Source organism: Pteronotus mesoamericanus, unplaced genomic scaffold (assembly GCF_021234165.1).
Source record: "Pteronotus mesoamericanus isolate MK-2021 breed Mesoamerican mustached bat unplaced genomic scaffold, CSHL_Meso_final contig_263, whole genome shotgun sequence".
NCBI classification, from domain to species: Eukaryota; Metazoa; Chordata; class Mammalia; order Chiroptera; family Mormoopidae; genus Pteronotus; species Pteronotus mesoamericanus.
The window spans coordinates 3858388-3883387 of NW_026555112.1; the positions used below are offsets into that span (position 1 = coordinate 3858388).

Here is a 25000-nt window from a genome sequence, read left to right on the forward strand (position 1 = left end):
AGTCATGTGTGTATATGGGGGGTGGGCCCACACCTCAGTCCCACCTTGGGGCTCCAGCCTCCTCTCCGCTACCCCCAACCCAGTGGGACGGCTCTCCTAGGCCACCCTTGGCCTTGGCACCTCTTTCATCCGTTCCCCAATGCTTAGTCCAAAGTATGCTTGGCAGAGAGGTGGTTTATCAGCTATGCCTTAGGAAACAACTACCCACTTAATTGCCACGTAGCACCAGATACCAAGTTGAATGCTTTCTCATGTTGTCCTGCTTGCTAATCTCTGCAAGACCCCACATCAGAGAGGTGGTGATGATTAACTTGTTAAACATGGGGAAAAGGAGTCTCAGACAAGAGAGTGCCTTGCCTATGGTTATTTGGGGAGAATTCCTGATTCTGAAGTTTCAACATAGTCAAAGGAGCACATCTCTAATGGTGGAAATGTGGACTTTAGGGGCTGGTGTGAGGGCATGGTGTCCTCCTGGCAGCCCTCTGGAAGGCCCGATCTGGGGGACTGGGGTCCACGGTGGAGGGAAGAACCAGCATCAGGCCTGCCTTCCCTCCATTTGGCTCAGTGTGTCTTTTGAGCCTCTGATCCCCTTGAAGACCCAACCAATGGACTGGTAATCTCTTTCCCTCCAACATACCACAGGGCTTCCCACTTTTGTGCCTTTGTTTTTGTTTATGCCGCTCCTGCCCCTGGAATGCCCTCTCCCCATCCAGAGGAGGAAACTGGTGCTCAGAAAGGTTGGGCTATCTGTCCAAGGTCACACGGGGGACACTGATTTTAAACAGGCGGAAGAGTCCTTTACCCTTCCCCAGGAGAGGACTGTCCTTTACCCTGTGTTCCCAGGTCTGAGGAGAGTGCCAGGCACATAGTAGGTGCTCAAGTAATGGTGTAGAGATGAATGGATGTTAAACGGTTAGGGCGGCGTGAGGAGGGGTGAGTGGGGGGCGGGCAGGAGACTGATGATTTGTTGCAGTGGCCAAGGACTGGAAGGAGCCACCTGTGCCCTGCGCCCGCCACCACGGTGTTCCGGGCCACAGCAGGGGCTCACCTGAAAGATGGGGTACTTCACATAACCGATCTCTATGCAGGTGCCGTCATTTGTTGGTTTGCTGGACAGGAGCGCTTTGAACCTGAACAAGAACACAAAAAGAGAAAAGACTCACAATCATACTCCTAGCTGGCAAGAAACTCAGCTCTTTCATCCCCTCTAACTCTGACATGCAACAATGACATCTCCACAGGTTCCTTTTATTTGTTTGTTTTTTAAGATTTGTATTTGTTTACTTTTAGAGAGAGGAGAAAGGAGGGAGAGAAACACTGATGTGTGGTTGCCTCTCACACACCTCCACATGGGGGCCTGCAACCCAGTCATGTGTTCTGACTGGGAATCGAACTGGCGACCCCTTGGTTTGCAGGCCGGTGCTCAATCCACTGAGGCCCAGCAGCCAGGGCTCCACAGATATCTTAATTTAAACCCTTTCCCTCCCTGGATGGTAGCATAATCCAATTTACAGTTAAAGCTCAACTTAAAAGAACAGTGTTGTTTCTCAGACAGGTGATTAGAAAAGAGCGAGTCTTGCAGGGCGACAACAAGGCTGCCTCCTTCAGGGAGTCTTCTCTGGGCTCGGGCTGCATGCTCCTCGGCCTTCAGGGAGCCCTCCAGCGCCGCCCTGCCGCCTCCCACAGCCTCAGCTCCAGGAGGGCGGGACTTCTGCCCTTTCCGTTTCTGCCGCAGCCTCCGAGCCCATGCCTGCCCATCAGTATCTGTTGACTACCTGAGGATCTCTGTCTGGCTAACCTTCTCTATGGAGTTTTCAATACACTTTCCTGCCATTGACTAAACTACATGCTCCTTGCGGGTAGAGACTCTCTCATTGGAATGCACTGACACTCCCTATATTTAGGAGTAAGCTCTGTCGGTTTGTTTTAATTCAACTTTTAATTTTAAAGTACTTAGAGATGGATAGAAGAGTTGTCAAGTTAGTTCAGAGAGTTCCTGTTTACCCTCCACCCAGTTCCCACTAACGTTACCATCCTACACGGACAGCCAAGCACCATTGTGAAAACTAAGAAATTAAAATCGGCACGCTATCGATCCAGCTTGTCTACGGTGTTGCCACTGAGAACTAGGCAAGGAACGGCCCACTTTTCTTGTGGTGGCAAAGCAGACATGTGGGGCTTGTATTTGGTTTGGGGGGCCCTACAGATGCCAGGATGCTGTCAGGACCCAGGGAGTGCCAGTCGGACACACCCCTTGGCAGGCGGCCTGGGGGCGGATTCCTTACTCCCCGCTCCGCGGGCCCTGCCTCCTCCTCACGTAGGCTTCACTCTCTCTGCTCAGCTTCCCTGGATCGTGTGGGTCCGCGTGGTCAGCCCCATCTCCTCTCATACTAAAGCGGGGGAAGGGCAGTGGCGGAGCTGGTAGAAGGGCGTTATGCCGTTGTCAACTCCAGGGTCAGGGAAGAGTGAGAGTCAGGGCCTGCGTATTTCGGTGGCTTATGCCGCCGTTCCCTGACGTTTGGAGATCAGGCCTCTCAAGGCTCCTGCGTGTGAGACTTCCGGTTGCGGGCTGCACGAGGCACCTGGCCGAGGGAGCGAAAACCAAATCCACGCCCCCGCTCCTTCTGCTCTGCTCCCCACGCCCTGCTCCGTTCTGCCCCACGTGGGCTCCATCTGCCTGGAATTACAGGCGCTGAAGCCACACAAAGGTGTTGCTGTTTACGCTGGTGGCTGCCCTGTATTCCTTTTTTTTAAATTGCAAGTGAAAAACACAACATAATTTCCCATCTTAAACGTTCCTATGTGTACAGTAATGTTAATGTTAGGTATATTCACATTGTTGTGAATCTGATCTCTAGAACTTAGCATGTGCCCATTCAGCACCACCTCCTCATTCCCCTTCTCCCAGTCCCTGGCAACCACTGTTCTACTTTCTGGGAATTTTACTATTCTAGTACCTCACACAGATGGAGTCATACAGTGTTTGTCTTTTTGTGACTTGCTTATTTCACTTTGTCTAACGTCCCCAAGGTTCATTCATGGTGTAGCATGTGTCAGAATCTACTCCGTTCTCAAGGCTAAATAATATATGTGTACACCACATCGTGTCTACCCATCCATCCGCTGACAGATGTCTGGGCTGCTCCTACCTCTGGACTGTTGTAAATAATGCTGCTGTGAGCATGGTGCACAAATGCCCTGTACTCCTGACTCCTTGATTTTGCGAAGATTATCTGCCAGTCTAGTGGAGATAGCAGCAAAATTGAGCTTCAGCGTATAGCAAGAGCAACAGCCACACTTATAATTCACCTACTCTCCAAACTGACGGTACATACCTTGGAGAGGCAGTAAATAACAGCACTTTGTGAGCATAAAATGGTCTTCCTTCTACCAGAAAGGTGACATCAGACATTTCTTTATTGTTGAGGAAATGAGGATCTAGAATAGAAAAGGGGAAAAAAGGTAGTGTTAGTGGAGAGAAGTGTGAAGTTTGGATCCCAGGGGATAAAATACTCATTGGTGAAATAGTGACCAAACAGGAGTCAGAATCAAAGGAACATTCAAATCACTGAAGTTCACTTTTTCATAGAAAATCTTCACAGCTTATTTGTGACTAAAAGTAGCATTTCCAGGGGAGAGTGGCAGGGGGGAAAATGGAGACAACTGTACTTGAACAACAATAAAAGAAAAGTAAATCAACAAGATACAAGATCTCTTTATTTTTTTTTGTAATGTGGGGTGAACATATCTGTGAACAAAGAATACAAAATAGCTTTCCATGGGTTCAAATTAAAAAAGTAGTATTTCCACCCTGGCTGGTATGGCTCAGTGGACTGAGCACCAGCCTGCGAAACAAAAGGTTGCTGGTTCGATCTCCGGTCAGGGCACATGCCTGCATTGTGGGCATGAAAGAGGCAACTGATCTGATCAATGTATCTCTCATACATCGATGTTTCTCTCCCTCTCTCTTCCTCCCTCACTTCCCATCTCTCTAAAATACATAAAATCTTTAAAAAGCAGCATGTCCCCAGAGTAGACTGGCCCATAGGCTGAGTTCAGACGACTTGCAGGTGTGAAAGGTAAACATCTGCTCCGTTGTTTCCGCCTCTTCCTAGGCTCAGCGCCTGCCCTGCCTGATGGGAGTGGTTGAGAGAAGCCGCCCCCTTGCCACTGTGTTCCAGGTGATGTGAAATCCAAGCCTTTCCTTCCTGGGGTCAGAGGTAAATGAGCCAGTCCCCTGCCCTCATCTCCAATAATAACTGGTACTTACTGGGCCCTTACGATGTGCCAGGCCCTGGGCCAGCCGGCACTAACACATGGAGGCTCATTCGGTCCTGGGGGATAGGGACCACCGTCAGGTGTGCAGTTGAGGAAACTGGGGCACAAAAGTGACTTGCTTCAGCCAGGGACAGGTGGAGAAACCAGGGTTTGAACACAGACATTCTAACGCAAGGGCCCGCATTGTTAAACACTGGGATTCTCCTTTACCTGTCATTTCAGCCACTTAGACCTGGGGCTGCGGAAGGTGCCAGTCTGTCCTCCGCCTACTGGAGAATATCTACCCCCGCCCCGACCCATCCCTGCCCCTCCCAGGCTCCACCGTCCTCAGTTCCGGAGTCCCTCCCAGCCTGGGTGAGAAGGCAAGGTGGCTCGGCCTCCGCTGTGCTAGCTCGTGTGGGCTGCAGTGCCCGAGGGTGGGCCGTTAAGAGTCTCTAAAGTGAAGATTACTTAACACCTGTACTGTCCCTGGTGCAGCCTCATCACCACCGTGCATCATTCTTTGTCTGCCTCTGGGAGGGCAGGGCCTTGCCTACCCTTTTCCCTTCCACTGTGTCTAGCTCAGCAAGGCGGTAGAGTATAGTAAGAACGGGGGCCCTGAAGCCAGAAGTCTCAGTGACCTTGGGCGAGTTACTGAACCACTCCATGCCTCAGTTTTCCTTCCTGTAAAGTGGGAATGCTCACACCCATTATACACCCAAATCCAGGAGTTGTAGTGAACATTAATGAATTAATTTCTGTGAAGCACTTAGGCGACACATACTGCCCCTCATTTTCTGCATGAGTGAAAGAAGGCCTTGACCGTTGCTTAAGAGTCTTGCTCTCGAAGCCTGTTAGGACATCAGGTCCCTTCTTAACCTGGGATCTGCTTGTTGTAGACAGGCCCTTCCCTAGGGGGTTAAAGGTTTGTCCTGAGATGAGACTCCAGCTGCTCCCTACGGCTGGGTTTAGGCTGCCCCAAACTGCTGGGGGAGAGAACCAACCGCCGGGGCTCCCGGGGCCCGTGACCCGCCCGCTGTCGAGGCTGTCCTGTCTGACGGCGCCTTGAACCCCCGGCCAGGCTCCGTTTTTGCCCTGCTGTAACTTGGACCCGGAACTGCCCTTCCTGGCTGATTCTCCACACTCAGCCCTCAGACCCTCTGCTGCCCCAGACGGGGGTCCTGGTGGTTGGTCCTCCACTCATATTCTCTGTCACCTCTTCCCATTAAGAAACTTTAATTGAAAACATACCCCCCCCCAAAAAAAAAGCAATAAAAAGTCAAAATCACCTGTAATCCCACTAACTTCAAAATTTTTAATTGACTGCCCCCTCCCCAAACTTCTACACCGATCCAGGTGAAGGGAAGGGAGGCTGCAGAGGCAGGCCTCAGAGCTGACAAAAACCCATGTCTCCCCTCGCTTTAAAGACTGTTAACCGGTTGGAGAGACTTCCTCCTTCTGCTCAGCAACCTGCCTCCCTCTGCTCCTCTCCCCTCCACTGTCCCCCTCCAACCACCCCATCCTGCTTCCCAAATTGCTACTATCTCCTCCCTTTAGCTCTTGGTACCATTCTCTCCCAGAATTCTCTGCGACGGCAGGAAGACAATGTAGTCACAAAAAATCAGGCATCTCTTGGCAGTTGGCCACAGTCCCTGCCACTCCCCTCTGTATTACACTGAGGCCGTTTCACTCATTTATAGGACCTGCCTGGCCCTGCAGAGATGTCAGCTTTGGACCTTGGTCACTAATCTTTCTAATCTTCGTTTTAAAGCGTGTTCTTATAGAACCACTGTTTGGCAACCTTTAGTTATCCTAGCTTGAAATGCTTATACTGAAGATGCAAAACATGACATGTGCCATGTTCCATTTATCAATAATTATACATACATTCTGCCCTTTTTCTTTCATACTATGAGCTGTGAGCCTCTGAGGCTTGGCTTTTTTTCTCTTTTCTAACCCTTGGAATTCTGAGGCTTGGCAAAAACAAACAAACAAACAAAGGACCTTAAAACTGCTGATGAGCGAAAGAAATCTCAGCAAGTTTAGGATGGGGGAAAAAAAAAGTTCCTCTCCTATAGCTACAGAAAAGCAGGATTTAAGCTGTGCCATTAAAACAGCCCTTGCAAGTGCTCGCTCTAACGAGGGTGCCTTGTAGGACGCCCAGATGTCCGATCACTGCTGTGTCGTGGGGATGTAGCCTTCAGTCTCTCAAGTCTATTAATCTGATTGGTCTTTATATAATGTGTTGCACTTAGAATATTTTAATTAACACCTGTTTTCTACAAGGTGGAAGTACTTGTGGTTTGGCACATCCTGGTTTGCTCACAGGGCTCAGCTGCTACGTTTTCCATTTAGCAAAACACTGTGTCATTTAAATTAACCAGCCATTCACGGAAGGAAAAAAAGTACAATACTTTAAAACAGTTCCATGAATTCAGGCTCTTCGCTCAAACCAGCTCACCTGTTTCAAAAGCAGTGGTTTTGCTAAGGAGCAGAATTTTCAGATGCTTCATTTACCAAATGTTTCCCAGTCCTTGTAGGAAAAGGAACTAGGAAGCAGGAGGGTCCCCGACCTTCATTAGAAAAGGAATCCTTTCACATTAAAATATCTTTAATATTTTATAGCTCCCTGGCAGCAAGAAGACAGGCCACTGCAACAGAAAGCTCAGGTTCCTGTTTCAAGGCAGCCGAGTATTTCTTTGCCTTTTCTCCCCGGGCAGGTCGGCCAGGCTGCCACAGCCCCAGGGTCCTCCGCGTGAAATCAGTGCCCGATGGAGAGGTTTCTCCCAGAAAATCCCAGAAGCTAAAACCGCAGAATGATGGCGTCACGGCTTCGGGTGAGCCTGGTTCGGCGCCGGGCTCCACCTGACCCGGTACTGTGGGGTCTGCAGAGCCCCCGCTCCTTCAGCTGTGACTCGGGAGGCCCCCAGTGCCTCCCTCCTGGGGTGGCCTGGGGGTTCCTGAGCCAGGGTAGGTCAGGTGCCCCACTGGGACCGGCTCAGGGCAAGGGTCCCAGAAGAATAAAAGTGGGACGGAGACTCTGACGGGATTCAGGGCATCCAGGGTCCTCAGCTCAGGTAGGTTCCGTGTGTGTGGGGGGGGGGGGGGGCCCATCCCCCTCTCCTCCCAGCTCCTTGCAGAAGGGCTCCACCAGGGCAACACGATGGCCTGTCACTGTCCTCTGCGCGTCCCCCTCAGGGTGGCCTGGGGGACAGCCGCCATGCACAGCTCAGGTTTCTTTTATTATTTTTTTCTCCAGTACTGGTTTTATTATATTTTTAAAAAACAACAGAATTTCTACATGTGAGGCTCTCCTTTTCTTTTTTCCTTAACATTTCCTGTTTTTTTTACATTCGATATTTTGTTTTCGTTTCAGGCGCACAGCACAGCGGTTAGACAGTTGTGTGACTTACAAAGTGCTCCCCCCGATATTTCCAGTCCTCACCTGGCACCACGCACAGTTATTACACTATTACTGACTGCACTTTACAGCCCTGTGACTAATCTGTAACCACCAATTTGTACCTTGTTTAAAAAAAGATTTTTAAGACTTATTTTTAGAGAGAGGGCATGGGAGGGAGAAAGGGAGAGACACAACGATCGGCTGCCTCTCGTACATGCCCGGGCTGGGGTCTGAACCTGCAACCCAGGCATGTGTCCTGTCCGGGAATTGAACCGGTGACTTTTTGCTTTGCTGGATGGCACCCAACCAACTGAGCCACACCAGTCAGGGCCCAGCTTGTACTTTATCATCTTTCACCTTATTCACCCAGTCCCCAAACCTCCTCCCTTCTGGCAACTATCAGTTTGCTCTCTGCATCTATGCATTTGTTTTGTTTGTTCATTTTGTTCTTTAGGTTCAACATGTAAGTGAAAATCATACTGGATTTGTCTTTCTCTGATTAATTTATTTAGCTTAGCATAATAACCCGAAGGTTCATCCATCCTGTTGCACATGGCGAGACCACATTCTTTTTTACGGCAGAGTAATATTCCATTATATATATGTACCACAGCTTATTGATCCACGTGTCTATTGATGGACACGTGGGTTGCTTTTAGACTCTACCTGCCAGCAGGGCCCCAGAGACCTTGTTGCTGTCACTGCCTAGAACCTTTCAGTTTGAAAAAGAAGGTATTGGTGAGTCTCCTCGTCCAACCTGCTAAGGTATATCCTTCAGTTTTATCACATAATCCAAGTGATATCCTGATTTCCGCCTGCCTGACTCCGGTATCTATTTGCTCCCAAATATCCTCCACCCTCCTTTATGGTGTTTGCCTCTTTCCAGTCCTGAAATCAGAAAGCAACACCGGTCTCAGGGCAGCGCAGGGTGGGCGAAACACTCACCCAGGCGCGAGGTCTGCTTCCGTTTGATCTCCGTGAGCTTGGGGATGGGGTAGGGCCCGTAGCAGTGAGTGAAGATGACACACAGCTGCTGGCTGATCACTTCGTTCTGCGGAAAAGAGAGAACAGCTCACCTTGCTGGGGGCTACGCATGACCTCCTGCGAGTTGTTGCCAGGAACAGGTCCCCCAGGGGAGAGACGCCAGCAAACTTATCTCAGGTTCCCAGAGATTCCCCTGAACGTCACCCACCCAGTTTGCCCTGACAGGCCCTGGGGCTGCGGTGCCTGTTTGTCCACTGCCTGTTTCCAGCAGGCTCATCGGTGAAAGCTTAAGCTGTCATTAAATCCTTCGCTCTTGCTCTAATCACTTACTAGCCATTGGAAAGCAGGTTTTGTAACTCATAGAATGGAAAATAAGTTTTTACCCCAAACATACTTTTTATCAATACTCCAAAATTCTGGAAGCCTCTAATTGCCCTGAAAAATGCCAGCGGAAAGCCCTTTTGACCCTGTGACCGTGTCTCTAGTGCCGAGACACAAATGGTCCTGATTCAGCTTTCTTATGAATTTGATTCTGGTGCCGAGGCACTTCCAGATCTGGAGCGCTCAGCTGAATCATTTCTAAAAAAGAAAAAAAAAAAAAAAAAAAAAAAGGCAAGGTGGGGGTGGGGGTGGGGAACAGTTGAATGACGCAGAATGACAGCTGCCCCGACGGCTCAGGGATGAGGGACCTACTTCTGATTGAGCCCCGTCCCCTGTGGTTTTGCCTCTTCCCCCGTGGAGCCCACGGCTGTTCACAGGTCTCCCTCCAACCGCAGGTGTGCAGGAGGGAAGCCGCGAATCCAGCATCTGGGTGCTTTTTATTGAGTGAAGGGGTTGAAACTTGGGGCTGAAAGGGGGAGTGAAATAGAAAGACATTTACAATATATTTTAAAAGTAGACGACAGCACAGTTTGCCGCATGTAGTTTTGGAAATAAAACCCTACATATACGCATATCTAGATTGACAGGTATTTATAGAGAAAGGTCAGGGAGAATAAGAGTAGCTGCCTTTGGGTGGGATTATGGTGTTTTCTTTTTAGCCATATTTTCTGCAACAAACAACTGTTGCTTTTTGTAATAAAAACAAATATCATTTTTGAGATCACTCATGATGTCAGCGGTTCCAGCTATTCATGAATCTACTTCTTGGTGCTCCCAGAGCAGAAGGGTACAGCTCGGCACATGAAAAGAAAATTCAGACCTTTGATTAAAGTGGATGAGATCCCTAAAGGCACCTTGTCACTTCTGACAGAGCCGCAGAGGTGCCTAAGGGGACGCAATCATATTGAACACAAAAAGAGACGCTGCCTTTAAAGACGAGGCCTTGTAAACAAGGATGTTAAACCGCCTTCACCTAACACTCACAAAGCGATTGCCTCCCTCTGGGTTTCAAGCAAAGCTCTCAAGAGCGTGGTCCCCACACCAGCACCTTCAGCGCCACTTGGGAGCCTGTTAGAAATGTCCGTCCTCAGGCCCTGTACCTTCTGATCCAGGAAAGCTGGGGGTGGGGGGCAGCAGTCTGTACTTTGACAAGTTTTCTGGTGATTCTGATGCTCTCTGAGGCTTGAGAACCACCAGGTTTCATGAACTGAAATTCTGCCTCGGGTGCGAGCTGGGCTGGCAGCTGGAAATTCATTTCATCTGGTCTAAAGCCCTGCCACTCAAAGGTGCTCCACGACCAGCAGCAGCAGCAGGATCGCCAGGGAGATGGCAGAGATGCAGGCTCTCACCCCAGGCCAACGAATCGGGATTCAGAGTTACATGCTCTGCTCTGCATGTGGCGCCCGTGCACACGAATGTTCGAGAACCAGAATTATAGCCCCTATTAGAGTGCCTGCCCTGATCCCGGTGCGGAGGGGGGGGCGGGCTGTATCCTGAGACATCCTACCTGTGAACATGTTATCCTATAGGGCAGAGGGGACTCAGCAGGAATAAAGCTACTGATTAGTTGACCTTAAAGACAGGGAGACCATCCTGGATTATCTGGGTGGGCCCAGCGTAGTAACACAAGCCCTTAAGATTAGAGATACTGCTGGGTACCTGCTGTTCAGGTTCCTCTTGGGTGTACACAGGGGATGGGGTTCTCAGGAGTCAGAACTGTGCAGCTACACAGAACTTAAGGGGAATGAAGCAAAAGCCTTACTGCCACGGTTACCAGGAGACTTTCCTAAGATGGAGTCTGTGGATTTGGGGGCTAACATCTTTCCTCTCCTCCTCTGACCGCTCATTGCTGTTCTAAAAAGATACCAAAACACATCTTTTCTTTGGAAAGCTGTGCTAGGAGGGTCCCAAAGGTCATATACAGGTAGCTCAGGCGGGGATTCTGTGCAGTGGTAGAAACATGGGCAACAGGACCCGCCGGAGCTGGGTTCTGGCCCCGGCTCCTCGCCAGCGAGCTCTGTGACCTTAAGAAAGTCGCTCAGCTTCTCTGGGCCTCGGTGGCCTCTTCCAAAGTGGATTAAAACTGGCTGCTTGGTGAGGCTGCAGTGAGGATTAAAAGGATAACGCATCCCAATATGCTATTAGGTTGAACCAAAGGAAGGTGCCAATATTGGACCATTTTGGAACTCCCAGAATACCAATTTCCCATAATTCAAACTACTTCCTATTTTTCTAGATTCTAAAATATCGTAGAATTAATGGTAGCTTTTAGGAAGAGGAAAAAAAAAAACCCACCTCACCATAATAAATATACACATCCATGTTTAAGACACATTTCGAGTTGAGAAATTAAAAAAAGATGAGGAGAGCCTGATCTCAGAGTCAAGAGAATGTGGAATTACTGTTATTTTCCAGGGTCTCTGGCAGTGAGTCCTTCGTCTTAACGTCTGTCCGGATGAACACCACCCCTCCCCCAGTGTGGGAATGCTGGCCCCACCGGTCAGCAATGAGCCCCCTCTGCTGAGCGCCCTTGGAAAAGGTAAAGGTGCGAAGGCTGTATGGCCCTAGAGGATTCCCATGAGGTCAGCACTCAGCTCCAAGTCTGTTAATGCGCTTGGACTTGTGGACAAGATGAAACTGAACACACAAAGTGCTTTTAAATCATCACCCATTTATTCTGATATGTATTTCTATTCATGGCGATTGATGAGGGCTTTCTATTTTTGCTAGTAATAGAACGTTTCCTTTCTAAATACATTTAGGGGACGGTAAGATGGCTTAGAGAGAAATAAGTGGGTAAATAATAACCAGTGAAAATATCCTTTGGGAATGGAAGGGAAGTCAGGCATTCTTGGAGGAAGGAAAACTAAGAGATTTTTGTCACCAGAACTACCCTAGGCTGAAGGAAGTTCTCTGGACAGAAAGGAAAGGATGACCGAGGGAACCTTGGAACATCAGGAAGCGGGAACACGGTAAGCAAAAGTACAGACAAATATAAAAGGCTTTTTTGCCCCCTTGATTTTCCTAATTATGTTTGGTGGTTCATGTAAAAACTATAGCAATGATGAGGCTCTAACTCTATGTAGATGACATATTTAAAGATGGTTATGTCATAAATCGGGGAGGCGACAGGGACTCAGAGAGGTAAGGTTTCTATACGTCATTTGGTATAATGTATATTTTTCTTTGGTATTATGTATATATAATGTAACACATCAAGCAACCACTGAAAAAGCTACACAGTGAGATATACTGCAAAACCGTACAGACAAATAAAAATGGAATTAAAAGGAAACATTCAAGTGGTCCACAGGAAGGCGAGAAAAAGAAAAGAAACAAAAAGACAGAGACCACATAGAAAACAAAAACTAAGATGGTAGACTTAATCCCTACAGTATCAATAATTAAATGAAATATAAATGGTCTATAAATTCCCATTAAAAGACAGAAATTGGCAGAGTGGATTAAAAAGCCTAACTACATGCCGTTTACAAGAAACTTCGAATATAGTGATAGAGGCAAGTTGAAAATAAAAGGATGGGAAAATATCATACAAACATTAACCAAAGGAAAGCAGAAGAGGCTATATTAATATTAGATTAAAGAGACTTCAGAGCAAAGAAAATTAGCAGAAGCAGAGTGGGAATCACATGCCAAAAGGGTTAATCCACCAAGAAGACACTGCAGTCCTAAATGCGCATGGACCAAACATCAGAGCTGCCAAATAAGTGAATCAAAAACGGATGGAACTAAGGAGGGGAAATAGACCAATCCAGCAATTACAGCTGGAGACTTTAACACCCCTTTCCACTGATAGACTAACTGGACGGAACATCTATAGGATATAGAAGACCTGGGTGTAATCATCAGCCAAAAGGATGTTATCAAAAATTACAGAACACTCCGCTCAACAACAGAAAGCACATCTTTTCAAGTGCCCATGGAATCTCTACCGGGGTAGGCCATATTCTGGGATGTATGACAAATCTCAAATATTTAGAAAGACTTATATAATATAGAATGTATTCTCAGACCACAATGGAGTGAAACTAGAAATCAATAACAGAAAGAACAGAAAAATCCCCAAACACTTCGAAACTAAATAACACACTTTTAAATAACCCATAAGCCGAAAAGCAAGTTTCAAGGGAAATAAAACATATAAAAAACTATGGGACACAGCTAGACTAGTGCTAAGAAGAAAATGTGTAGTATCAAATGCATATAGAAGAAAAAAAGGAAAAGTTTCAAATCAATCATCTAGGCTGCCACCTCAAGAACCTGGAAGAAGCAAAGCAAAATAAGCCCACAGGATCTGATCACAGGAATATCACTCAGGCTTGGTTAATGCCTGACTTCACACAACAGGAGGGAAATTTATTACCTCTTCCCCCACCCCCCCATGCCTGGTATACGTGATGTGTTATACCACATTTCACCAGTAGGGGTTGCCATTGAACCCTACCCCGCCCCATATAAGAGCAAACGGGACTCTCGAATGTGCCATCCTTACAGACTGTCCCTGCTTGCAAGAAGCAGCCCCTGCTCCATGCCTGCAGTCCCCCTGGGCTGCAGCTCCTTGCCAGGGAGCTGGCCCTGGCCCGCACATCCCGGCAAAGGCCCTTCCTTTCCTCCCCACCCCCAGCTGCTGCTGTCAGAGCCGTTGGCTGCTCTTGGAGGGTAGAGGCTGGGCTGGGCAGGAGGGGCCTGGTGGGGTGCTAGCAATGCTCTGTTTCTTGGTCTGGGTGCTCATCACACAGGTAGGTTTCCTTTGTGAAAGTTCATTTAACTCTATAGTTATAATCTGGGTACTTTTCTGTACGGATGTCAACCTTCAAACTATGGGTTTGTTAAGTAACCTTTAGATGAGGCTTACTTAAAACACAGGATGCTTCAGTAATTTCTAGAATTCCCAATACAGCCTGAAGAAATTAAAAAAAAAACAACAAAAAACAAACAACAAAACCCAACAACCCCAAAACCACTTAGAACTCCAGACCCTGGGAACAGAACCAAGAATGTTTTCCACCAAGGTGATTTCTTAGGTAATTTCAGGTGAAAGCCTTTTTATTTATTTTCAAGTTGGGGGGTAAGGGGCAGGGAGCATTTGATTTTGAAAAGCTTCCAGCAGGTTTCACTCTAAATAGAATTGCTGGGGCTCATTACCGGAGGCCGGCACACCTGCTCCCATTTGGGCTCTCAGTGGGGCTGCCATCAAGCATAAAGCCAGCCCGTGGGGGGCCCTGAGACGCTGCGCCAAAGAAGGGGCGCTAATGAGAAGGCCTCCTGGCCTTGCTCTGCACCCCAGGCCAGGTGCTCCAGGCACAGGAAGCAGGCAGGCCTGTGGCTCCGCGGTGGGGCCATCCACGCCCGGCAAAGGCAGCCCCATGCGCCCCTCTTCCCCCTCGTGGGCAGCCTCGTGGGCAGCCTCGTGGGCATGCTATCTATGAGGGGCCCCAGAGTCCCCCAAAGCCTGCTCTGGAACAAAGGGGTAAGAGGCTGGTGCGGCAGCCAGACTGCTACTTACCAACTGTGTGACCTTGGGTGAGTTAGTCACCCTCTCTGTGCCTCGGTTTCCCCATTTGTTAAGTGGGGGATAACAACAGTATTTCCCTCACAGCTTGCTTGTGAGAAGTAAGTGAGTTAATCCCTATAAGGTGCCTAATTAGAAGAGTGCCAGGCAGTTGGGAAACAGAAATTACATATTTTACCTTAAAAAGAAAATCCTCCTTTTTGTCTCAAGACAGTTCATTATAAAAAGGGTTCTGAGGTCAAGTGAGCTTGGGAAACACTGGGCTGCTGTTGTGATGAGGCTGATCAAGGCTCCGCAGCAGGGAAGCTGGGATAATCCAACGTTACCCTGCGGAGACGGGCCGGCCTTCCGCGGGCCACACGTGGTGTTCACGGGCTCCCTGGTACCCGGGCTGCTGAGGGGATGGTTTTAAGGGAACACCCCCGAGAAATAATGAAGCTGCCACATCGCCTGGTGAGGCCATCGTTATGACAGGGATTAGAAAGCACTCACACGGTGGCAGGGACACTTGAATGGCCATTGACTCCTTTTACCTTCACAACCAGCCTAAGAGGTTCATACAACCATTGCCCCCATTTTCAGCTGCGGAAACGGAGGCAGAGAGAAGTTCTATCGTTTGACTGGGTCACAAGGCAAGAGAATGGCAGAGCCAGGCGTGAACCCCTGCAGTTTGGCTGCAGAGCCCGTGCCCCTAACCACGGTGCGACCCAGTCCCCCCTGTGGCCCCCCGAGAAGCCTTGGGGTGTGTGATGGTTGGTGCCCGGACTCCTCAAAGCCTCTCAGGCAGACTGGACCCCTCTCGCACCTCCATAGCCACAGTGGGGCATTTGTTGCCCCTCCTCCTGACCTGGGCTCTCCACCCAATCACTGGCGGGGGGGATGGGCACCCCACAGCCGTCCATCCTCAAAGTTCTGCGTGCGCGCGCGCGCACACACACACACGGCCCACCGGTGGGTACTGAGTGTCTCCACGGTATCATCAAACAAGTGACCCCACAGAGATCTTTAAGAACTGATCCCACCATCGCCCAAGGGCTGGACTGGTTTTTGGAGGGGCCGCACGATTTCCCAGCTGCTGTGATTGCAGGTGTCAGCAGGAATTAGGGGGCCCACAGGGAAGGGGTGAGTCTCAAGGCGTCGGCGCTGGGCTCCCTGGATCCTCTGAACCGGAAAAGCCGCCCCCAGTGCCTGGTTTCCAGGAACCTGCACCCGACTCGCCTAGGGCGCTGCGCCTGTGCCCCTCTCCCGGCCGGATTCCTAGCTGTCCCTCAGGCCTGCTCTGGTCTCAGCAGCCCCTGACGCCTTCCCTGACCGTTTCGCACCTCTCAGAGCCTGTGCCACCGAATTTAATGTTGTTTCATAAACCGCCTCTGATGCCTCAGAGAGGGGTGCCTGTGTTGGTATTACCTCACCAGCTTCTGTGCAAATTCCCGGGGTTAGAAGATATCTCATTCCTTTGCCCATGTGCAGAAATGGATCTCATTAGGATCAGGCTAAGGGACCCGTGAGACAGGGCACCTCCAGCCTAGCTCTCTGCCGATGGCCCAACGGCGTTAACGCCCCCGTACCTTGCTAGCTTTCAAGATCTCGAACATCAGGGGCAGGCCTTGGGTAATGAGCTCCTCCGTGTACTCTTCCTCCTGAATGGTCTTGAACTCCTTCAACAGGCACTGGATGAGAGGCCTGCGGTGCTGCTGGAAGGCGATCCGCAAAGACTCCAGCCACGTGTGCAGGGTCCACGGGACACCTGGGGGTGGGGGTAGGGGAGGGGAGCAGGAAGGGCAAGGCAGAGAACAACCAAAACAGAAAAACAGAAGGCATGTTTTTATCTAAAACTCGGCCTCTTCCCAGGACATTACCAAATGATGAGACCAAGAGACAGACTTTCAATGAATAGAGCCAGTGTTGGTTTTTTACCCACCAAAAGACTTGCAGAAGTTGAAATTAAAGATCATAATTCAATTCCCTTAAGTATGGTGTCCATTTCTTCATGCTACTCATATTATTAGGGGCTGTATTTTACAACCTATAATCATGGTATAGAATATTGGAATTATTATGCACATGCCTTAGGCTGATCATATACTTCTCAGGGCTGACTTCATTTGTCTCCATCCTCTCTACTTTCTGGGGTGGGAGAAGCTCAGGGAGGGGCAGAGTCTTGCCCAGGATTGGGTACCACATCCGTGCCCAGACCAGAGCTGACAGCTGAGCGCTGGTGAAACTCACCAGGGAGCTTCACCACCTACGACTTGCTAAGATGGATATTGACATCTGCATAAGAAGACATGGAAGATATTACTGCTGTTCCCCTGTGCAAAACATTCCCACCTGCAAGCACTTCATCAGGTCTTCCTCCTGTAATAGCAAACTCTCCAGCAGCGGACTGCAGGTGGTCAGCGGCGCTCCCCTCTCGTGGGGAGGCAGACCAGAGAACGCCAGCGCATCACTACTGGGTGAAACAAGCTGACCTTGCAGAGTTGCGGGCCGCATCCCCGTGCTAAATAGGCTTTCAGGGCCACAGCGTAAATGTCCCACCTGCTGAACAGCCACTCCCCGAGAGGCCTGTTTCCAGAACAGTGTCAGGGGGGTCCCGCCGTGGGCCCTCCATCTACCTTGACCTGCCATACCCTGTGTTTAAGGCCCATGCTGACTCCTGCTGTCCTGTGCGGGCTAACGCCACTAGACCGGGGAGGGCCGGGCCAGCCTATTCCCCAGGTACATGGGGGAGCTCACTCAGGGAAGAGCCGCCCCAAACTTTTCTGGAGGGTGGCTGTGCCCCCTGAAGCTCAGTGGGTGGAGCCTGGTAAGGAAGGCAGGTCCTCTCCCTAGCCGCTGCCCGGCCGCAGCTTCATGGATCTGGGTGCTCTGAGCAGTTCCCAACCACTGGGAACCACCTGGGATGATTGTTAAATATAAAGATTTCCAGCCTTTATCCATCCAGACCCTCAACAGCAGAGCTTCTGGGTGTAGGGCCTGGCAATGTGTATTCAGACAAGCTCCCAGGTGATTCAAATCCCTCACTTCCCAGGGCCCAGAGTTTGGGAATCATGGAAAGATGTCCTGAGGGGGCGGGGGGTGGTTTGGGGCTGGCAGGGTGCTGCGGTCAATGGGGACAGGGTGGGTATCTCAGCAAGGAAGAGCTCCCACCAGCAAACGGGAGGTTCCCTGGGCCCATGTAGAGTGTGTGTGAGTGTGTGTGTGTGTGTGTGTGTGTGTGTGACCTAGAGCCGGGCAGTGGTGTCATGCCCAGCGGCGGAGGGTGCCCCGACTGACCTATGCTCCTGATGTCAATTGTGACATCCACGTAGCCATGCTCAGCGCTGTGATACATGGCTTCCCTCAGGGCTCTCAGTCTGGCCTTGCTGTTGCGGCTGGCGCACAGGGGGGGCGGGGCTGTCTCCGCCAGGTCAGTCCCCTCGGCCAGAATCTCCTCCAGGGACAGGATATCACTCTTCTCCTTCTCTGGCTGAGCGAGCAGTTTGCGGAACACATTCCTGTCAATCATAAACCCAGATAGGAAGACACTCAGAGATGGAAGGGCTTTGCCAGGGTGGGGACGGGGCGGGGGACCACTCGCTTGGGACAAGGGAACATGACGGGACCAACGCTGGGGTGGTGGTGTCGGAGTCTTGACCATGGGTGCTTCGTCCTGGGGAGGGAGGAGCTAGTGGGGCAGGGCCGGCTGGGTTTCTTCAAGGACAACTGGGAGCTAAATGTGTTCCTCAGAAATCTAGAAGGCTCTAGAACTCTGCACTCCCCCACAGTGAATCTGCCTCACTTGGGGTGATGTGTAATAAAACCCAATGGGGTACGTTATCCTGAAGGAATGGCGGACGGGAAGTAAACACGATGCGATTTATTAGTTTTGAAGTGGATTCTTCTCACTTCACTTCTGGGAGGGCATGTAGTCTGACCCACATGGGCCAAGCGTGAAGTCTCTGTGCGGGGAAAGCTGGTTGGGAAAGGACAGAACAAGCCGGTCTGAGCAGACATGTGCGGCATGAAGCTGGCTCTTAGCAGACGGCCGGCAGCGAGGGCCAGGGTGGCTGGGTTGGGGCCTGCACTGCCTCTGAGCCCCACACCCAGGGAGGCAGCGGGTCTGGGGCAGGCCTGGGAATCTGCATTTTTAACAAGCACCCCTTGGGACCTTGTGGCTCTGGCCCGTCCTAGCCTACCTGTGTCCGTGGGCTGCGGCCTGGCTGAAAGAATTCATATCACCCTGGGGGGTTGTAGAAATTCCATTCCTGTACATGGTTCCTATCAGGGGGTCCGCACCACGCTCCAACAGCAAACTAACCAGCTCAAAATTGCCTGCAAGCCCAGAGAAGGGGTTTTATAAGGGAATGAAGCAAAGACATAGTCACAGACACATCAAAGGCCAGGGCGGTGGGCACCCTCGGCCAGGGCGGTAATCGGCGACCCTTACCTACGGCGGCTGCCAGCTGCAGCGGCGTTTCTGAGTAGTTCTCCTCGCCGTGCTCCACGGAGCCCTCCACCTTGGCCCCAGCGTCCAGGAGGAGCTGTGGAGGAAGATGGCCGTGGACACGTTTAAAGGACACGCGTGGTGAGGAGGCGTCAGAAAAGCTGGTGGGACGCAGCGCACTGCCAGTGTTCCTGGTTCCCCTCTGGGTCAGTGGCCATGTGCACAGGGGGAGGGCAGCTGTACCTCGAGGATGAACTAGGAGCTCCTTGTATCTTCTAGAACCTGAGGCTACTCAAAGTGTGGTCCACGGACCAGTAGCGGCATCACCTGGGGGCTTGTTGGAAACACTGGCTCTCAGGCCCACCCCAAAGCCCCTGAATGAGAGTCTATTTTCGCAAGGTCTCCAGGTGACTTACATGTACATTAACATTTCTGGAAGCACTGAGATAGACCCAGAGGGGCAGAAGCCTCCCTCTTCGGGTCGGAGAGCATTCAAGTGCTCTCTTAGAACCACAGAACCAACAGTTCTGAAGGACTCTGGAGACCACATGGGCCAACCAGGGCAAGAACCCCTTCTAGAATGCCCTGGATAGCTCTGAGGACAGGTCAGTAAATGCTAAGTTTCTGGCCAGTGGGATCAATGAATAAGTGGCAGAATGAGCTTCTGTGAGTTTTGCTCCACGGAACTCAATTCCATGCATTCCCTAAGATATCTGGGCTTCTTAAAAATCGAGATTCTGTCCATGCCATATCTCTCTCACGGTGGCTGTGCCGTTGCTGATGTGAACTGTGATGGGTGGGGGGAATCTGCTTTGTCTATCACCCATGGGGCTCCCTGAGGGCACCGCCAGGGGGCGCTGCCTACTTGGCATTTCATGGCTCCTGCACCTGCACCTGAACCTTCACCTGCAGTGGAGTCGGGGCCTGGCTTCTGTTTGGCTCTGCTTGGCCGCCCACGGCTCCTATTCCTGATTTAAAGGCCGAGGATGCCACTGAGTGTTAACGGATGGCATCTGTGTCTGCCAGGCACCTCCCCCCTCTTCCTTAGATTCCTTCATTAGGAGTAGACTGGGCATGATGTTGTACAGGCAGAAGCCAGGTCTCAGTGTGATACATCACACACTCAACCTCCTGAAACCTGACTTTGGATCTGCCTTCAGGATTCCCACGACCCAGGAAAAAACAAAGGATTCCTGCGGAATTCCAGCCTTACCTAGCAGTCCCTCTTACACTATTCCCTGCTCTGCATTAATTCTCCGAGGTTTGGACCATGTAAAAGAACGATGTTCCTGAAGCTCAGCGCTCACTATGGGGTCTAGTGTGGTCACAGACCTGGATACCCGGATGCTAATCTCTTTTCTGATGAAGGAAAGACCATGTTCAAGATCTAGAATGCACTGGATGGCTCGTCACTGAACACCAACTCTACAACAGCCAGAAAAGGTGCACGCAATACACATTTATATGCCCAAAGGACCTCGGATGAGGACGTCTCTCCATGCTTCAGGAGCTGTTTCAGAAGACACATGTGAAGGCCCTGTTCTAGATCCCCTGGCTCTGATTCTCAAGACGTGGAATCCAAGCAAGTGTCTTTTGGAACTGTTGCCTTGGTGACTTGAATGCTTCACTGCACTGGTTGGAAACCACCAGACTCCACACAAACACCGGGGTCACACCTAAGGGGAGGTTCTAAGGTCTCACACCAGCCACGTTTTATGTTCATGTTATGATATAGAAAATGGACCAATCCACAAAACCATAGCTCAGGCCCCACCCCCGAGCAACTGGGGACAACTTCACAGGTTGACCACTCTATGTGTGAGGCTGCATGCGGGTATGTGATGATTTCATATTGGTTAAAAAGCCAGGCCATAGAGGTCATTACATATAATAGTTTCATTCATATGATGTGAATGTGCTATATTTAATTGTAATTAACCAATATGAATGTCTTAGCAAATATGCATGCTGGGAGAGGTACAGATTTGCATAATGGAAGAGGTAAAATTAAAGGTCAGATGTGGATAGGGAAATACATTAATACCTGAACTACAGGAATATGTCCATGCAACACAGCAAAAGTCAGAGCCGTCCAATGGCGGGTCTCGGGGTGGACGGATGGATATTTATGAGGAGTACTGACAACCTATAAACAAATTGAAGTTATTTTCAAAACGTGACCTTCACAATACTTAGACTAGCAAAGCTGGCCTATCTGTGGCTGGGCACGTGGTCTAAAGGTGTGCAAAGGACAACCTGGAAGGTGCCTTGGGAAATGCTGATGATGTGGGGTAGTGAAGAATAAGAATGCCTGTGCTTCTCATCTGAAAACAATTCAATGGATGACTCCTGACCACCTCTTTGTGCCCTTGGAGCAGCGGCCATGGCGGCTACAACGAGCCAGCTCACCCGCCTGTCTCCTCTCTCCGCTTAAGGAAAGTCGGAGGTTCTGAGAACTCTAGGATGTCAGACCGTGTGAGATGCCGCTGCCATTACACCCACAGCTTTATGGGACATTTTTGGTGGCAGCAAACCCCAGGCAAGGGAGGTCTGCTTCAAGCTTTTGAGCCAGGGAAGACCACCACCCATCTGACGGGGGGATGTCCCCATCTGGTCGCAGCTCACCCACACTGTCCTCATTTCACTCTTCTGCTGGCTTCCCGGTTGTCAAAGACCCTCATGTTTCTGGAAACTGGGCACAAAAAACTTCCGTGGGAACAGCACGAATAAGCGGTCTGATATGGGTCTTTTGCTACGGGGGCCTCAGAACACCCCTGGCCATGAGGGAGGCAGCTGGACAGCTGGAGGGTGGGGTCCTGCGGGGCTGGACCCACACATGGTTTTTCTCCCGGACATTCTTGGGGCCACATCACCGCGAAGCCTCTTTCATTCGGAGCAGTTGAGCTCGCTCATCGCCTGCCAGGGGAAGCCTTGAGCAGGGAGCCATGGGGTGGGCTAAAAAGGGTCTGAGAACCCCACCAGGACCCAAAGCTGAGGAGCCCTTGTAGAGTCTGTATGGTACTTAGGGATTCATAACCGGGGGATAATCCCTGATCCCTGAAACTTGTATAATCAAACATGGTTATGGATCCCAAACTACGTCTATTGCCTGCTTTCCTCAGATGAATATAAAACTCACGAACAAACAAAAAAGCTCCCCCGCAACCCACAGTACTAAAACTACAAGAGCACCTAATTTTGAACTGAAAAGGTTTTCCAGGGTTGCTGAGATAGGACTGTAGCATGCCAATCTTCCCATCTCCCAGGCTGCCTGAGAGAGTGGGTCCTAACACAGCCTAGAATGTGGTCAAACAGTGTGATTTCACCTATTAAAACCCTTGGCAGGGGAGGAAACCAACATTACCTGAGTCTCAAACTTATGCTAGGTCTTCCACCAACTCCCTGAAATGGGTGTGATTGTTCTCTCATTTTGCAGATGGGAACATCAAGGCTCAAAAAGGTTAACCCATTTGCCCAAGCACAAAAGCAAGTCTCCAAGATGCGGGTAGTTTCAGAATTTGAACCCCAGTGTCAAATTCTAAAGCCTGTGGGGGTGTGCCTTCTGCTACAGCACACTGCCTCAAGGAAGCTTTGCCATTAGCTTTAAGACCTGTGGCTTCAACTCAGCCAACCAGGTGAGCCAATCAGGATTCGGTGGGGGAGGGGGAGCTAGGCCTCAGCTCTGGGGACAGGGTCCAGTTTTGCACTGTGCAGAGGGAGAATGGCTGATGGCTCAGGAGAGCTCTCTCCACTCTGATCCCAGGAGTGGCTTAGCAGAAAGAATCAGAGACTCCGTACAACTGAGCCAATGCAAAGCTGGTGTTGTGTTGGTTGTTTTTAAGGGAAACAGACATGCTCGCAGCTCCTCTGGTGGGGCTGGGGCCTCAGCATGGAGGAAGTCCATCAGCTGGTCTGACTGATTCGCTGGACTGAGCGCCCTGCCGTCAGCAGCGGCTCTCGGGAGAAAAAGCCCCCCTCTCTTTGCTCGCCTTCCCCTGGGGACTGCCAGGCCAAGGAGCCCTGCAGCCCTCTGTACCCTCACCTCCACATTCAGGTCAGCTCCGGCATCCAGCAGCATCTGAACCATCGCCTCGTCCCCACGGACGCAGGCGTACATCAGGGGGGTCATGCCCTGCGGTGAGTTAGAAACCAGAGAACGGAGAAGGTTTACCAGGTGGCTGTGTCACTTGATGATAACAAACGGAAAATCTTACTTTCGTTTAGGAGGCTATGTTTGCACGCAAAATCCAGCATTGAAAAAGAAAAAAGCAGCCCTGTGACTCATAAGGTTGCAGCCCTCCATATTTCAAAAACCAACGTGGAGGCCAGAGGGGACCATAAGTTGCTTTTTTTGCATTTACTCGTGCTTAAGTTGGAGGATTTTTGTCTGTCTGTCTTAGGGTGCAACAGACCTAAGAGTCTTTGTTGAAGCAAATGGCTGATTTCAACTTACAGCTCTTAGGAACTTTCTGGATTCTCCAACATCGACCTACGCTATCTAATTGACCAACACCGCTCCCTTGACATTTTCTCTTTCTCAGTATGACAAGTGTCATCTTCACTCTGTACAAGATGCTGGTCGGTGTCGAGGGAAATTGGACGCCTCTGAGCATAGTGCCCCCATCAATGACATCTGGTTTGACATTATCATTTATAAGCCAAAGGCAAGAGAGTGAGGAATGGCTTTCAAACATTCCATATCTGCCCACGACTCCTGCTTAGTACAAACAAAGTACCACAACCAACAGACGGTAGGGATGGATTTTTCAATAAACAGTGTTATGAAGGCAGCTATTGGGGGAAATATTCAAGTAAGAAGAGCCTTATCTCGCACCATCTACCAAAATCATTTCTAGTGTGATTAGAGATATAGAGACAAAATTAAAACCGCAAAAGACACTTAGGTATAAACGTCATAAAAGACATCACAAAGGAAAATCATTACTTCCTTGAGGACATAAAATTGAAAACATAAACAAAATTAAAAGGTAGGCAATAAATTGAGACATTTTTGTCACATTATAATAAAGGATTATGTGCCTAATATGGAAAGAACTCTTCTAAGTGAAAAAGAACGTAAAGCTCCAATGAAAAACAGGCAATAAGTAAAAGATTAATAGGGAACACATATTTAGTTGGAGGGTGTGTATAGAAAACGGTCTCTGAAAAAGTAATTTGAGATCAAAAGCCTTAAGAAAGGTTGATGAGTTTGTGCCACTGTTCCACTCTTAAGAATTTCCCTAATGAAATAATTAGGGATTTGTACAAAGATTTGTGTAAGTTGAGTTAGCTCAGCATTATTGATATAAGTAATTATAAAAAAACCTAAAATATCCAGCAACTAAAGTGTGGTCAACTGAATGAATAATAAGACCATTTTAAGTAGTCATTAAAATGGATTAAAAATATTTAACGATATTACAAATTACCTTTATATAAAATATTAACAAGATATAAGGCATTCCTATTTTTTTCAAAAGATAATATAAGTTGTGTGTGTGTGCTCCTGGGTGTTGCTCAAGAAAATTATTAGCTGTTACCCCTTCCCTGGAACCGGCTGCATGAACTGCCCACGTGAGGAGCGGCTCCACCTGTCCCTTGTGACCTTCCCATCTGGGTCTCACATTGAAGGCGTCTCCCTGCTTGGCAGATGCGCCAGCCTTTCACTGTTCCTCAGTGTCGGGGGCTTGGGGGACAGCTGCTTATCTCTGAGGTTCCTCCTAGGGTCTCCCAGAAAACCTTTCGCATTTCTTAAACATACTCTGAAAGTTTGGTGAAAATCTGCCTTGACTTGCTCTGTGAAGCAGTAACAGGCGGGCAGAGAACTAATTTTAACCACGCTGGAAAAAGATCTTGAAGGACGTATACTAAATATAAATATGATAGTTATCCGGGTGATGGCATTATTTACTTTCTAGAATATGCCTATTTTCCCCTATTTTCCATTTCAGCTGCAACGATCACGTGCAACTTTTATAAAGATGAACAAGGGTATTTTTAAAAACTAAAACTGAAA

The 25000-nt window shown here is 49.6% G+C and overlaps 1 protein-coding gene across 3 annotated transcripts in view; it reads right to left on the minus strand.

Moving 5' to 3' along the window:
* The window catches only part of ABTB3 (ankyrin repeat and BTB domain containing 3), a 261565-nt gene that overhangs the window by 12312 nt on the left and 224253 nt on the right, over positions 1 to 25000 (minus strand). For 2 of the 3 annotated variants that reach the window (XM_054574574.1, XM_054574576.1), the window contains 9 exons: positions 23027 to 23116; positions 21029 to 21130; positions 18988 to 19081; positions 18737 to 18872; positions 17835 to 18055; positions 16127 to 16305; positions 8606 to 8711; positions 3336 to 3438; positions 1049 to 1130 (listed from right to left, as the gene is read on the minus strand). In XM_054574574.1, coding sequence (XP_054430549.1) covers positions 1049 to 1130; positions 3336 to 3438; positions 8606 to 8711; positions 16127 to 16305; positions 17835 to 18055; positions 18737 to 18872; positions 18988 to 19081; positions 21029 to 21130; positions 23027 to 23116 — 1113 coding nt within the window. The remainder of the gene's footprint in view (positions 1 to 1048; positions 1131 to 3335; positions 3439 to 8605; positions 8712 to 16126; positions 16306 to 17834; positions 18056 to 18736; positions 18873 to 18987; positions 19082 to 21028; positions 21131 to 23026; positions 23117 to 25000) is intronic. The other variant, XM_054574575.1, reaches the window with a different exon arrangement.